General features: G+C 42.1%; 2 protein-coding genes across 2 annotated transcripts; one reads left to right on the top strand and one right to left on the bottom strand.

The window, feature by feature from the left end:
* Positions 1 to 2,086: 2,086 nt before the first annotated feature.
* LOC121182850 (poly(A) polymerase type 3-like) lies at positions 2,087 to 8,413 on the top strand. The gene is made up of 19 exons (XM_041039478.1): positions 2,087 to 2,094; positions 2,438 to 2,608; positions 2,843 to 2,909; positions 3,029 to 3,110; positions 3,246 to 3,355; positions 3,443 to 3,496; positions 3,607 to 3,718; positions 3,869 to 3,958; positions 4,086 to 4,224; positions 4,676 to 4,748; positions 4,857 to 4,977; positions 5,105 to 5,189; positions 6,402 to 6,455; positions 6,641 to 6,757; positions 6,887 to 6,993; positions 7,086 to 7,273; positions 7,626 to 7,874; positions 8,033 to 8,124; positions 8,341 to 8,413. Exons 1-19 carry the CDS (start codon positions 2,087 to 2,089, stop codon positions 8,411 to 8,413), a joined length of 1,992 nt encoding a protein of 663 aa, XP_040895412.1.
* Positions 8,414 to 11,225: 2,812 nt separating this feature from the next.
* On the bottom strand, positions 11,226 to 15,695 carry fam174c (family with sequence similarity 174 member C). Its single transcript, XM_041041221.1, has 3 exons — positions 15,250 to 15,695; positions 13,664 to 13,786; positions 11,226 to 12,502 (listed from the first exon to the last, which is right to left on the bottom strand). Exons 1-3 carry the CDS (start codon positions 15,519 to 15,521, stop codon positions 12,499 to 12,501), a joined length of 399 nt encoding a protein of 132 aa, XP_040897155.1. The 5' UTR covers positions 15,522 to 15,695; the 3' UTR covers positions 11,226 to 12,498.
* Between the last annotated feature and the right edge of the window lie 693 nt (positions 15,696 to 16,388).

Here is a 16,388-nt window from a genome sequence, read left to right as displayed (position 1 = left end):
CTCAGCATAAATCCACCTGTAGCTCATTTCCTGTCTTTGTTTCCTGTCGTTTTATTAGCTGGTTTTGTTTTTGTGTAAAATTAAGAGTTTTGTTTGTGAGAAAAAGACAAGAAGTTCTCCTCTCAATCAATCAATCAATCAATCATCTAGAAGGTTCATAGGTTAAAAGCAAATCTGACAAACAGATGGAACCAAGACCATTAAGAGCTTTATAAACCAATAAAATGATCTTTAAAAAGTGAAACAGCCTGGAAGCCAGTGCAGAGACTTTAAAATGCATTCACAGTAACACAGACACAGAGGTGATCAGATCAGCGGAAGAGACATTAAGACTAAAGCCATGGTGGCTGGGACCTGGGGGACATCAGTCTCTGAGGGACCTGTCACCTGGCGCAGATTGGCGGGAAGCTGCATTCGGTGGTGGGCAGGGCTGCGAACACGCTGTGAGCCGTGTGTTGTTGGCGGAGAGCACACGGCTGATTTGTTGAAGTGCAGCCCGTCTGCTCTGAAGAGACGCCCCCTGTCCCAGAAACATTCAGACCGTCTATGAGGACCAAACTGTGGGAGCCACCAGTGGCGGATCTACATTGAATTACTCCCTGGGCTAGACCCCCTCTGACCCCGCCTGGCCTTCCTTGATGCAAAATCATCAATAATTTCATCATACGAAATCTGCAGATGCAGGGGGCGCCAATTCCCCACAAAGTAATATGATAGATAATAGAAAACGGCTTAGCAGTGCAGATTATTATTATTTTTTTCACGTGGTTCTGCCGCCGCCCATGTGATGCCACCCTGAGCGGCTGCCCGGTTCGCCCATGCTAAAAACCGCCACTGCTTGATGTAGTACTTCCACTTTCACTTGAGTAAATGTTTTGCGGAATATTTGTACTTTTACTTAAGTACTAAGCTTCAGTACTTCCCATACTGTCCTATGTGCTCGTATCTCATGCACCTGCCTGGTTTTTATGAGACTAATTAAACGCCATGTAACAATATACACAATTTTATACCAATCAAGTGACAAACTTTACTCTTATGACGCTGGTGGCGATTCAGTGCAAAACACACAGGTACAAAAAAATAATAAAAAACAAGAGAAAAAAACAGAAGAAAAAATGCAAAATAAACAAAAAATGAAACAAAAAATTAAGCAATTAAAACAGAAAACAGTCCCCAGTGGACACGAGGTCTTCTTTGTGATCCTGGGGTCAGGACAGCGTGAGGTGATTATTTTCTCTAGGTTCATCACAAGCCATGCCTTTCACATTACACACAGTCATCTGATCAGTTGTTCATATCCAAATATTGATCAGAGCAGATCTTTAAAATCCACCCAGTGCAGCTGATCCAGAGGAAAGCTGCATGATGATGTTGACATCCAGTATTTTCCTTTTCTTTAAAAATCCACTTCTGTGCTCACCATAGAGAAAATGCTGAAGTAGTTTCACTACATACAATATTATAATGTCTGGAATCACTTGTTTTTGCATCACGTGTCACATCGCAAATGAGGTTTCTGACTATCTGATATCTACTATTTGATAATGGCTGAATTATTAAAAGAAATGATAAAAATCCGTTTTCTTGAGGTAAGGAGTCAGTTTCTTTGTTCTTCAAAATGTCTTGGAAACCGGAATTACAGTTATGTTGTGTTTTTGCATCGTGTGTGCAGAAAGTTTAGCTTAAACTTTAAAACATCTGGCAGGTCATTTATACAGCAACTGAGTTTAGACTAAACCACAGGTATAAACGTGCATTTATAATCACAATAACTAATATTCAGATAAAAAAAACATTTGACTGGGCAACATCTTTGAATTTTATTATAATAATCTGAGGCATAATATAATTTGAACGCAGTTTGGGCTCACGTGTTCTTTTTCTCTGTCACATGTCATTGCCTCGGTTGATTCGGATTCTAGAGCTGACGTGACAGTGAAGGCGTTCGGTTCGCCCTGAAGTTCAGTGAGCATCTCTGCAACCAGAGTACGCGAGCGCTTCATCGGTTTTGCTTAGTTTTACCTAGTAAAAACACACGATTTAAGAGTCGATACGAGTAAAGAAGGACTTCACCGTTACAACAATGTCTGGGTGAGCACTGCTGTCTTGTTTTGTCTTGTTTATTTAAAGATTCAGGAAGGTTAAACAGGTAAATGAGCAGCCAAGGACATCTGCTGTTCACACCTGTTAGTGATTTTGCAGCAGCTTAACCTGTGATTTTCTAAATGTTTTGGGTTAGTGTTGAGAGCTGCCTTATGATGGGAGTAATATACATAGTTGACACAATTTATTTGAGACTTCTCAGCACAATAGGAGGCTCCTGTCACCTTATATTTAACACAACACACCTTTTCCTTCCTACTAAGGTTTGTGTGCTTTTTGTTTCATTACTGTTTGATGAAGAGTGTACCAACGTGTAAATGTTCCTTTTCAGACCAAGGAATAGCCAAGATCCATTATTCCCCGAGATACCCAAGACCTATGGTATCACCGGTCCCATCAGCGAGGATCTGCCGGAAGAGGGGGACTTGATCCAGACCAGAAAGCTGAGTGAAAGTCTTCAAGCCTATGATGTATTTGAGGACAACTTGCAGCTGCGACACAGGTATGACACATCTTTTTCTATGTCATTACTCTCACTTTGTTTAATTAACAGCGTTTGTAGAGGTAGAATCAAAACAACATGTTGCTTTTGTTGTGACTCAGCATCTTGGATGTTATGCTGCTATTGAGTTAAAGATCCTCGGTGACTGAAGTTAATTGGTAGAGCACAAGTGAAAGAGGACCATAACATGCTTTACAGCAATATCTGAAAATGCTTTTTCTGTTTTATTTGCAGAGAGAACGTTGTCAAGCGGCTGGAGTCAGTCTACAAAGACTGGCTTAGAGAAATGTGTAAAGAAATGGTAAGAAATTGTTGGTGAAATCTTCTGTGCTGTTATTTCAAAAGTATCTTGGAATGTGATACTGAAAACATTTGATTGCACAGACATGACAGCTTCATGGTTTTGCTTTTTGATTTTAGAACTTACCTGAGGTTGTCACTGACAATGTTGGAGGTAAGATCTTTCCTTTTGGCTCGTTTCACCTGGGAGCTCAGACCAAAGGTAAGTAAGAGATTCAGGCACATGCAGCACAGGTTCTTTAAGTGGTGGGCTACTGCCTCTGAGAGAATATGGTGAAGATAGTGGTCTATTTAAATACAGACTTTCCTCTCATATGGATGTGTGTTTCTTTGACAGGTGCTGATATTGATGCCCTTTGTGTCGGACCTGGATTTCTGGAGAGAAAAGACTTCTTCACTTCCTTCTATGAGAAGCTGAAAGCCCAGAAGGAGGTCACAGAGATACAGGTTTGACGTACAAGTGATTTAATGTGTGCATGTCAAAGGATATTTCTCATTCTAGTACAAGTGACTGACAGTTTCTTTTGTCCTCAGGCCGTCGAAGAGGCGTTTGTCCCTGTCATCAAGCTGTGCTATGACGGGACTGAGGTAATTTGTGCAGAGAAATAACTAAAACCTCTTCTGTCTGCTGTGTCCTCAAATACATTTTTGTTTGCATGTGCCTTAATCATTGTTTTTGTGTTTTCATAATTTTCTAGGTGGACTTAGTTTTTGCCCGGCTGCTGCAGAGGTCCATTCCAGAAAATCTCAAGGTTTGCAACGACGAGCTCTTGAAGAACCTGGATAAACTCTGCGTCAGGAGTCTCAATGGTAAGCATCAGATTAAAGTGCAGTATTACCTGACAGCTGTAGTCATTTTCCTTTTGTTTATGACTGTGTACCAGTTTGTTCATTTGTGATTTGTCCATTTTCACTGCATCTGTTTCTATATGAATCTTTGTTTTCATTCTGTTTTTATAGGCTACAGAGTGACAGAGGAGATTCTCAGCCTTGTGCCTAATGTGTATAACTTCAGGCTGGCTTTGAGAACCATCAAGCTGTGGGCCAAACGTGAGTTGAACTACACAGGACTAGTTCATGTTGTTAGTCACTTAGGAGACTGTCAATAGGTGGACATGTCCCCTTACATGATAATTAGATGTTTCCTTCATTTTCTCCTCCTCTCATCTCCCTTCAGGTCGTAACATTTACGCGAACAAGCTGGGCTTCCTGGGCGGTGTATCGTGGGCCATACTGGTCGCCAGGGTTTGTCAGTTATTTCCGAATGCCACCGCTTCCACCCTGGTGACCAAATTTTTTAAGATCTACTCAATGTGGTGAGTTGTCCCAGCATTTCTGGTGGTGTCCTTGTTAAATGTAAAAACATCAGTCTGGGTTTTACTGAAAGTCACTTGGCACCGAGTTCCACCGTTTTCAGGGTCGCCTGACTGGACCGTGAGCAGCTCTAAACTTGTTTCCATCTGTCACTTTAAGCTTCTGTCTTGCTGTCAGTGGACAGATATCTGATAAACACTACGCACTAACTACAGTAACCAGTTTCTAAAGCTCTATGTGTTGTTGCTGTAGGAAACGTGTGATAGCAGTTCACATCACTTGGTGTTTTACTCTTAAAATGCAACTTTCTCAATTTTTGAAAGGCAACTAGAAAAGCTGCTTTTTCAATTGTGACTTCATTGTCTCACTGTGAAAATGTAGCTGCATGTTAATGCTTTGTAAAAAGTTGTAGACGAGGAAGGGTGGATTTGAAAATCTTGTGTTTTGTGTCAGGGTGTGGTCCGTCCCAGTTTGCTTGAGAGAGGTCAAGGACTGCCGCTACAACCTTCCTTTCTGGGACCCCAGGGTAAGGCCTCAGCTAAAGCATTTTTACTGAGAGTTCAGGCTACAATCATAGAGTCACGTCATTTTAAACTCAGGGAAGCTGAAAATCTGTGTCCTTCTACATTTCCAGGTGAATCCAAGCGACCGCTGCCACATAATGCCCATCATTACCCCGGCATACCCACAGCAGAACACGTCCTACAACGTGTCTCCCTCCACCTTCACAATCATAATGGAGGAGATCAAACGGGGTATGTAGTCACTTAGCTGACAACAGCCAATTGCTCACTGCACTGTGGGTTAATGAACCTTTAACTGTGACAAAGCTGATTTAGTTTTTACTTTGACTTAAACAAGCTTTCTCTTTCCTATTCACAGGCCACGCCATCGCTCCGGAGATCCAGCAGGGAAAAGCCACCTGGTCCAAGCTCTTTGAGACTCCAGAGTTTTTTGAGAAATACCAGTATGTACTGAGCTGCCTAAAGATCAAAATAAGGACTCACATGCTCGCTGCTTTGGACATTTCTTCCAATATTGTTTTTCATTGTTTATCATTTAGATATTTTTAATATATACCTTCTATACCTCTTTCTGATAAACCTGGAAGACCCATGTAGCTGTGCCTTCAAAGGAGCCTGAGCTTTATAGTTAATGGTTCTTGTTGTTTTTTAATGAACATATTTATGTACATAGTTAGTGAAAAAAGAAAATGTCTATACTCTGGTTTGTTTCAAATGATTTTGTGTAATGTTCTGTATTATATATTTTATTCTGAATTGTGTCGACTTAAATGAATGTGTGTTTGCACATTGTGCTTTTTAGGGTGTGACATTGTATTGAAGTTTATTTTGTGACTTGTTTTCTCTCAGGGCAGGTTCACTGAGTGTTACATAATGAAACTGATATGTTGTTGTTGTTGTTGTTTTGAATGAATGTGCTGACGGGTTTTTGCTGTTTGCTGTTATTCATTCAAAGTGTTGACTGAGCTCTGTTCAGGTCATTTTAGAGGAGGTGGATCATCTGTTTGTTTCCCTGTGGATTTATGGCTGTGGATTTATGTTAAATGGCATCTCTAAGCTCTTAATATGCTGTTGCAGACTTAAATGTGCACTTGGTCTTGAAGCTTGAATGCTGATTGTTCTGACTTCTTTGCAAACCAGGTCTTATTGTTCTCTTTTCTGTTGCAGTTAATATAATGTCTCTGTTTGAATAAATCTGCCGTGTGTTCTGATCTCACTTTTTTACTTTGAGGAAGTTTGACTGAAACTCTTCATGATCTCTTACAATCATTTGGTGACAGAAAGATCAGAACAGGCAGAAAATCCTTGATATGGCTTGTGATGATATTAGTTATTAGCAGTTGTGTTCAGCTTTTGATGTGAATTTTTAAAAGTTGCATTGTTGAGTTTTGGCATTAAATACATAAAACTCACGTTTTAAAACAACACAGTTTTTATCCTTTGAAACAGTCCGATTTGTGGATAATGGATCCAGTGAAAACTGGGATCCATCTTTGTATAGTGATGTTACAGTGACTTGACCTTGATCAGAAATGAACTCACATGCTCTCTGTGTTGGTAAAATAGAAATGATTATTCCTGTAGTGAGATCCCAGCCTGTGTACAAAGGCTCAATGCTGTGACGTGTTGCCATCGTTCTGTCTCTTATGTTAAAGGCATTACGTACTGCTCCAAGCAAAGTCCACCACAGACAAGCAGCATATTGGATGGTGAGTACAGAGAACAAAGAAAATGAGAAGCCGTTTCAGTAAAAGCTGTCTCACATCTTTGGGTGAAACGGCTTCTTATTCATGTCTCAGCTTCTCTCTGAGAAAGAAAAGAGTTTTCATATTTACTGTCCAGATACTTGAGTGCCTTGCTCTTTCTGAACATTATGCTTTGCTCCCTCTGTCAGGACGAGCCTGGTGGAGTCAAAAATCAGACTCCTGGTGGGAACTCTGGAGAGGAATGTGAACATTTCCCTGGCTCACATTAATCCACAGCTGTTCCCTGGACCCAGGAAGAACAACATGTAAGGATGTGATTTTATGGTTCTGTTTCAACTCATTGCAGCAGAGAGAAAGCGTTAAAGCGCGCTTCTTATTTTGGTATGTAGGTGTTGTACTGTCAGCTCACTGACCTGTGTTTCTGTCTGTTTCAGAGAGGGAGTGAGCACATCTTGGCTTATTGGACTCGTCTTAAATACAGACGGGTCCAGAAACCAGAAAATAGACCTGACCTCTGACCTCCTCTCTTTCACTGATGCCAGTATGTTTTTATTTTTTTTTCATTCTTTTCAGTTTTCGTTGAAATGGAGCAACGTGTGTGATAAAGCGTATTTTTATTTTGTGCTGTTGCAGTCTACACCCAGGCAAAGACCAGTGAACTGTATGAAGAGGGAATGACCGTATCAGCCATATACATGCAGAGGGAGAACCTTTGCTGGCAGATGCCTGATGGCTCACGGAAAAAGGTTTTCAGCCCGAAACCACAGCCTGCAGTGAGCCACCAGATCTCTGCGCCAGCTAAGAAGATGAAGGCCAACAAGGTTTGCAGAACCATTCCACGCTTTGTTGAAGATAAAATCACTTATTCCTAATACTTGCAGGTTAAAGCATTTTTGTAGCGATAACCCTCGGACAGAGCCAGGCTGGCAGTTTCCTAATGTTTCCAGTCTTTCTGCTAAGCTAACTGGATGTTGGCTGTAGCTTTGTATTTAACGTGCAGATGTAAGAGTGGCATCAATCTTCTTATCTAAGTCTCAGTAAGAAAGTCAATAAGCATATTTTTCAAAACTAATCCTTGACTTGTGTTTAGATATTGGTCAAAACTAAATGCAGTAACTGAGCTTTTTTCTGAGAATGTTACCATAAAAAACACATTTTCCTTGTTCTCTACAGGAATCGGCCTCTGGGTCCACAGCCACTCCCTCCTCCATGACTCCACAGGCCACAAAAAGACCTCGTTCTCCATGTTCAGAAGCGTCAACATCCAAGAGGATCAAACTTGACCCTGAACCACAACAGGAGACAAAACAAACCTGCCATGACGAGTCAGGCGTCTCGCTCAGTAAGAGTCCGTCTCCAAGCAAAAAGAGACCTGGCACTCCTGAGCTTGAGACGCCGACAAAAAAACCCAGATATGACCTGGTATGTTGTGGGAGGTGTCCTGTTAACATACATTATTAAACTTGCAGTTTAAACTTGCAGTCAGCTTGCAGTTAGATGAACAGTCTTGCTAAGAGACTTAGTACTAGTAGCTACTCACATGTTGTGACTTATCTCACTGTCTGTTCCCTCCCTCTCAGAATCAGCCCACTGTCGAGCTGAGTGACCAGCTTCCCGGCCCCGCCAAACCTGTCAGTGTGAAGAAAGGCTCCATCAAGCTTCACCTCATCAGGTACAGCACAGAATTATGAATAGAAACCTCTCCTTGTTTATGCTCACTGTGCTATTAGATCTTAATATATTCTCTGAGAGATGCAGTTGTGACTTAAAAGTAATTGTTGACATAAAGGAGAGGCTGTAACGTAAAGGACAGTCATTTGAACCTGAGTTTTTTTTCTGTCTGTACTTGCCATTGGTATTTATATTTGTAACCCTTTGTGCATATTAGATACGACTATGTTGCAGCTGGTCCCTTTCTCGCTGTGTTAATGAGGGAGGTGGTGTTAGATGCTGTTCCATGAACTTATTGGTCTCACAGTCCTGTTCCTCACTGTTTTTCTTACAGCAGGCGAAACTGATTGAGCTCCACTGACTCACTGAAGGGCCTGAGGAAAAACATTATTGTCCATCACCAGATCTTTTTTTTCTTCTTTTTTTCTGTATCTTTTATTTCTTAATGTGTGTTTGATCATTAAATCATTAAATCAACCAACATGGATTGTCTGCTGTGGTTCTTAATTAGTCTCAAAACCGTGCACATAAAAACCAGGTGCACGCACGTGATAAGAATTCACAGAACAGTATCTGCAAGCGAACAACCGTCCTCACTCTCTAGTCCAAAGATCAGTGTCAGCAGGCCTGGCAGAAGCAGATGACCTGTAGAGTCTGATGTACTTATTGTGGGTACAGTTACTTTATTTGAAAAATAAAAGACAACGAAATGTGTGCGCTATGGTTTGGGATTATACCTGTAATACAAGTAGGGAGTGAAAGGTAGCGTGAAGCTGCCACCACCTTTGTTAACCTGGTGTCAGAGGCAAAAGAACAGAAAGTGTACAAGAGGGACGGGTTCTGTAAGGGACTGCTTTTATTGAAATATTCAATCATTTGAAATTTCACTAGACACCTCTGTAAGAAAAAGGTCTCCACCAAGGTCAACCCAGTAATTACAGAGGCGTGTCAGCCTCCCTAGAATGAACCACACCATGAGCATTTGGTAGAGACCCAGAGGTGAACTGTCCCCGGCGCCCCCCTCCTCTTTCCCCTCCTCACCCAGCTTCTGAGCACGGCACCTTCTCGGTAAGCAGGGGCGCCTGCAGCTGCAGGGGGCGCCAATTCCCCGCAAAGTAATATGATAGATAATAGAAAACCGCTTCGCGGTGCAGATTTTTTTTTTTCCCACGTGGTTCTGCCGCCGCCCATGAGATGCCGCCCGGTTCGCCCGTGCCAAAAACCGCCACTGGGAGCCACAGACAGAGGAGAGCCAGGTGTTGAACCGCCCCGTTCTCCAGCCACAGGTGGGATTTTGGCCGGAGATGAAGCCGCTGTGGTGGGACTGTCTTACAGACCAGACACCGGGAAAATCCTGCTCATCCAGGATGTTGTACCTGTTGCTCAGGTGGAGCTGACAGAGAGGTGGAGACGGTGGACAGGAGCTGAACGGTCAACGAGCAGCCAGCGGTCTGACCGGGATCGTGGTCTCCAGCTTCAACTCTTCCTCAGTCGGGCCGATGGTTTGGGTTAAGCGGAGACACCTGTCGCACCTGGATGGAGAGGTGAGTGCAGACATGTTATGGACGCGGGTCCAACAGGTTCCGGTTGTTAGCAGCTAGCCCACACGCTAAAAACACCAGGGGCTATGCTAGCAGCGAGTCCGCTAGTAACCGGCAGGTTTACAACTGAAAACCCGAGCAGCAGGTGACTAAACCCTTTTGTAAAACCAACCAGAGTCTAAAACCTGTGGCTTATAACTGGATAAAAATCTCAGTTAGTGGCAGAACTCAGAGAGACACAACCTCCTCTGAGCCATAACTAAAAGGTAAACATCTAAATCCCACCTGTGGCTCAGTTTTTGATCTGAGGCTCATTCACTAAGTATTTCAGTTGTAAAAGTTTCTCCTCGGTCTGAGGTTTTTGGTCCAGACTCCGGAGGATCCTGAGTCCTGAGACCTGATCACAGTGGGTCGGATGCTGCAGGGAGTCGGTGAAGCAGAGGTGGTGATTGAGCAGCTGCACCGTGGCTGTGGAGACGCTCACCTGGACCGTCTCACCTGTCCGTCCGTCCACAGGTCCATCAGGGACCGCCTGCGGTGCCGGTCTCATGTCTTTGGTTTTAGGGTTAGAGTGTGGTATCAGCACTGTTTTATCATAAAAATCTAGTGATTTTATAATTTGTTGATTTGAATTTGCGGCCTTGTGTGAAGCATGTAGTCAACGTTGGTTTTAGAAACAAAGATTATTATCATTATTATGATATTACATACGTCGTGGACAGGTGTGCTGTCTCACCTGTTGGATTCAGGGCTCTTGAAGCCTCGTTGTTTAAAAAAAAGCCTCGCTGATGTTTGAAGGAGTAAAACTGTGACCCCTGTTGGCGCCTCAGGATATTACCTGTGTATGGAGAGGTCACAGACCTGATGAGACAGTGAGTCACAGTAAGACGTGGCCTCGCTGCTCTTATTATTTATGCTTCATTAAAGAAACAATATCTGTGGCTCAGCTCTGAAACACCGAAGTGGCTCCACACCTGCAGGCCGAAGACTTTACGGTGTTTTGTCTCTTCAGTTCCACTGAATAATGTTTGGTGACGGATCAGTTGTCCTGTGCCATCCACTGTTAAGGTTCTAGGCAGACTGGTTTAGATTTTATCATTTAGATTTGAAACAGCAGGGTTTAGTTAGTTAACAGCTGATCTGGTTTCCATGTTCACACTCAGTGAGGTTTGCTTTGACACCGTGTGAACGGGTACAGTAAGGAGGGGAACAGTGGACCCCAACATGAGGAGGAACCTCACAGTGGCCTTCAGAGTCTGTTCTTATCAGCAGTTTTTGAAACTTTATATTTTAGATGAATGCAGTTATTGGTAAAATATTTCTGTTGGATGAATGAACAGTTAGACAGAGCCGTCCCCTGTGTTAGTGTCCTGGTTTGGAGTCTTTTTGAGTCCCAGTTCTGATCATATTTGGAATATTGTGTTTACCTGGTTCTTCATGTGTCTGGTCACATGATCAGATCAGGTGCCTGATGGTCTGTATGCAGGTGTCCTGATTCCTCAGCATCTTATTTATAATCAGAAGTTTGTCTTACAAAAGCAGAAATTCACATAGACATGGGTTCAAATATAAAACACTTTAATGATTTTACTCTTAAATGCATGTGAATCAAAGGTTTGCAGGTCTGGTGTTTTCTAACAGTTGTAAACCTTTGATGAAACATACAGAGACAAACGCTGGTCTGATCATCACTGAGCTGCTGCTTTACTCTCTTTAAACCACAGTCTCACAGGAAGGCCTTCGTCTGATGGGTACATTTTTTCAGATTATTTCCAAGACATTTTTTTTTTTAGAAAGAAGCCTTTCCTTTGGAATTTATTGTGAGGAAAATACAGAGAGTTCAATTTTTGCACTTGATTTGAAGCAATTAAATATTAAATATGGATGTAGTTTCAGGTGGTGCACAGCAGCTGAGTATGTACGAATATTAACTCAACATATGAGAGAAAAAAGTTTCAGTGAATTATGAATAAAGATTCATTCTTTCTAGAAAAGTTCCTCTGGAATTGTGAGAAAGTGATGGCACCATAAAATGAAGTGTCACCGGATGAGACAGGAAATAAACACAACAAACACCGGAAAAAGGGAGGTTAACCTCCAAACCCATCATTTAGCTCTAAGAGCCCGTTTCAGCCTGAACGTGTCCTGTCACCAGACACAGGAAACGAAGCTGGAGATGATGTTCACGCTGTCACATCTGAGCTCCTTTAAAGGCGTCCGGTTCAGGTCTGTGCAGCGTGGAGGGTCACAGTCCGCAAGGAGGAAAAAATCCAGATCAATCGCTGCTGCTGTCTAAACAGATCAGCACTCTGCAGGTTTATCAGTTCACAGTAGTTAAAGCACACAGTCAGAGCTCCGAATGAAAAAGAAAGACAAAAGAATTCTTAGAAAAAGACTTTGAAATAATAATAATTCCACACAGAGGAGGGAAATTTGGCCTCATGATGACCCGCAGGGGGGAGAGAGAGAGAGAGAGAGAGAGAGAGAGAGAGAGCATAGAGAGAGAGAGAGCATCCTGCTCCTCCATGACGACAGAGCGACTTCACCACCACGCTTGCATCATCCAATACGACAATAAAAAAAAAAAAAAACATTTATTAACCTGCTCAGCCTCTGGAGCAGCTCATAGCTTTGGCATTTATCTGCAATAACAATAATAGCACTAATGATGATGATGATATTTGGTCCATTTATCTTCCTCCAGTCGTCACTGGTCAGTCCTCTCTCTCCTAATCCATAATCAATATCACCTGACAGGCTTCACAGAGGGCAGAAAACAGCAGCAGGTCTCCACCCGTCCCATCCGTCAGGTGACAAAGAAACTGCAGCCGGACTCATCTGAACAGGGACACAGATAACACTGATCAGATCAATCAGCAGATCAGTAGAGTGATCGGTCAACATGAGGCCAAAGTAGTGGGTCAGTTAAAGGACCATTCCAGTGTTTTTAGGGTTAACCCATAAATCACAGACACTGTTTCATTCCAAATGATCCAGTGATCATTTCCGAATCACTAATCGGTTTCTGATTGATTTTTCCTTTAGTTTGGACGAAGGCGTCTTTGTGCAGAGACAAACCATCAGTCACAGTTTAGGAAGCTTCATTTTTATGTTAAAGCTATTTTAGCACCACTGACAACCGGTGCTTTCAAGGACCCTCTGACATTTTGGACATCAGATTCAGCAAACTTTTACCAAATTCTCAAAGTCTGGGGTGTGTCTCTGCTGGCGCCCTGAGTGAAGAACTCTATTTTTATTTATTTATTTATTTATTTATTTATTTACTTACTTACTTACTTACTTACTTACTTACTTACTTACTTATTTATTTATTTATTATCAGCAGTCTGACTTGATAGATCTGGCAAAGCTTTAGATGTTTGAGACACTGAACCAAATTGTTTATTGAAATTTTATGGATGAAACAGTGAACTGATTGAGTGAGAGAATAATGAGTCCTCTGTCAGCACTGCTGAAATGAAAGTTTTAAAGTCGTGTCTCTCACTCAGCCCACACCATGCAAAAAAAAACAAAACACTGTGATTAAAAAAAAAAAAGAAAAGAAAAGACTGCATTATAACCAAAATAACCACAGCCAACAGCATTACAGCACCAACAGAGACAGAAATTTACCAGCTGGGTAACTTCACCATTCAAACCTCAGTCACAGTGGCACTGTTCAACACCACCAGATTAATCACAGCCACTGAAAAATGATCCTTTTTTTATGATTGACACAGGACACTGGAGCAGGTCAGAAACCACCTAGGCCTCTAACTAAAACACAACCAAATATAAAACAGAAAAATAGGAACTGAAACCGACACCACAGATCCACGTCACTGTGCTGCCGGGAAGAGTTGTGATTTGTTTATGTTGTGTTTACATTAAAAAAGACAGAATGTTGCCTCATATATCTTCAGATATCTCTGCTGGTGTCAGCCTCACAGTCCAGTGTTGGTGTTGTGTTTTGTTATTGTTGTTGTGTTGAGCTCTGACCTGCGGAGGCTGCGAGCTTCATACACAGTGTCGTCCTCGTCGCTCTCCACCGCCTCCATCTCCACAGAGTCGTCGTAGTTTGACAGCAGACCGTACTTCTTCCTCTGGGCGGGTTTCTTCAGCCTGACAACATCAAGATAATCGATGAGACCGAGCCAAGATGCAGTTTTCACAGTGAAATGTCAAAGTTTTTTTTAAATGAATATTACACTTAATTCTGCTCCACTGCAGCTTGGTTTTAAGTAGCAGAACAAAATACTGGAGAAAAGAAAATTCACAAGACATTCTGTTTAGAGGATCAGATTCATGCTGAACTGAAGAGCGGCTTCAGAAGGACACATGAAGACACAATAGCAACTGCTGATAAGAGACTAAGTGTTAAACTCTGAGATTTATGAAGGGAGTTTGGTTTGGAGACCGAGAACAAGGAGGTTAAGAACTATTAGGATATTAGTGTAACTGTGGAAGAGGATTAGAAATTCATTCCAAACTGAAGAGTGAATCCAACAGCTGAAGCATGACTCACATTTTACACTCTAACATACCGTTTCTAATAGGAGAGAAAGTATTAAACTGCTGAGTTTAATATGGAATTTGGCGTGACATGGTGGTTGGAGTAGCTGCAAACATTTAAGTAACATCAAATCAACTTTAAAAGAAACCCCTAAAACTTTATGAAAGGTCATAGCATATAGTTTGGCATGATGACTGTCCAAATGAGGAGTAACTGAGAAACTAAACCACTATATTCATGCAGAGGGTGATGAGAGTTAGTAGGGGAAGCATCTCAAAAGAAGTTCTGATTAGTGGATGAGAAATGTGTCGACCTTCAGAGCAGCCACTAAAAAGGGCATAAATCACCATTTCATATCATTTATGCCCCTGCTGCTACTAGAGGAACTTTTAAATAGCGTGTTTTTCTGTAAAGCTGGAGGAGCCACTCTTCAATACAAGAAATTATAGAAATTGCTGTAAGATAAAGTAACCTCTGATGGATGATGGGACTTAGTAGCTGAGCCATTTCAGAGGAAATACTGTTTAATGTTTGACGTGTGCTGAATAGAAGAGTGGTCACTAAAAATATACAAAAAGGCATAAATCACCTCTTACAGCATATAGGTCTGTGCTGATACTATAGGAAATATCAAACTAATAAGTTTATGAATTAAGTTTGGCGTGATGTAAATTCACTCACTCAGAAGAACACTCACTGTTCTTAATCTGATACTTTATTAGTTAATACATTTCTATAGTTTTAATCCCTCTAATCCAAGCTGCGCAAAAAAGTAACATTACTTTAAATCAGTTTACATCCTGCCAAACCAGTGTATGTGGACTGACTGTAAACCAAACTCCATTCAGAAATCCAGTAGTTTAATGCGTCCCCACTTCTCATCAGTTCTACGTACTTTGTAGAATGTGAGTCGTGTGTGTTTGTGAAGCTGGAGGAGCCGCTCTTCAGTTCAGCTTTAATCTGATCCGAGAATTTACGGAATATTTTCCCATTTTGGTCAAAATGCCTGACTGTGTTAACGTCCATCCACAAGCGGCAGTGGTCTCATTAAAGTAATTACAGCAGTTCTCACCGCACGGCTCGGATGAGGAAGTAGAGGACTCCGATCATGGTGATGCCTATGAGGACGTACAGGGCCCTCTGGATCATCGAGCTGTCCACACCGAACAGCCCTCCGCGGTTCTTACCGCCGCTGTGTGTGGAGTTCACCGCGCTGCTGTTAGTCACGGCGGGTCTGGGCGCCGAGGTGATGCCGGCGGCCGGATTGGTCAATTCCTCCGACACAGACACGAACACCCAACAAATCGGTATAAGAGCCACCGAGAGAAGTCTACAGAAAGTCATTTTACACCCAGAAACAACTGACACTAAAGAAGAGAATCAACAAAGCCGGGAGACTTGGACTTTTTAACCGGTACCGGGGTTTTCCAGAGACACGTCGCGTTGGCTGAACTCTGCCTCCGGCTTTGTTGACATAAAGTAAATCCCTACGAGGAAGTTCACATCCACCTACAGCTGACGTCAGGGGGACGCTGGAGCACGTAATCCCTCAGTTTGCCTCGTAGGGCTGCAGGTATCTGCCGTCCAATCGGTGAATCTAGAGACCTGCAAGGTTAAAAGAAGGGTTAAAATTACACAATAAAAGATGACAGCAGTCACGGTGAAGAGAATCACTGACAAAAAGACAACGTACATTTTACTACAGCTACCTGCTTTACTTTATGTCTCTGTGCAACATATAAAATTATTACAAAAATCTTCAGATCCGGTTCAAGCTGAAGAGCAGCTCCTGCAGCTTCACAGAAACACTCGGATCATGATTTGAAAAGTATGAGTACCTGCTGCTATAAGAGTAATCAAGTAGTGACAGCAGCATACTGTGAAATGTGATTCGTTTACTTTTGTAAAGTTTTGGTTTAATTCAGGACACATCGTTTCTCCGATAAGACTTTATTGATTCCAGGGGTAAAAAATAATAAATATTAACCATATCAGCACCGGATTTGATCTCTGACTGTGTGGAGAGAGCCTTGAGTAACAGTTTAGATTTTCATGTTGAGAAAAAACAACCTTAAATAACCAAACAAATATTAAAAACTGAGAGCTTCTCTTTGGTTTCTGCTCATTCGGCTCCAGAGAGGAAGGTGTGTTTGGGACTCCTGACCTCAGTATTACATCCAGCACCTCTGTGTCAGAGGTCACACAGCTGGA

Source organism: Toxotes jaculatrix, chromosome 6 (genome assembly GCF_017976425.1).
Source record: "Toxotes jaculatrix isolate fToxJac2 chromosome 6, fToxJac2.pri, whole genome shotgun sequence".
Classification (NCBI taxonomy): Eukaryota; Metazoa; Chordata; class Actinopteri; family Toxotidae; genus Toxotes; species Toxotes jaculatrix.
Note: the sequence above shows the minus strand (reverse complement) of the source record. Positions and strands in the feature narration are given on the sequence as shown.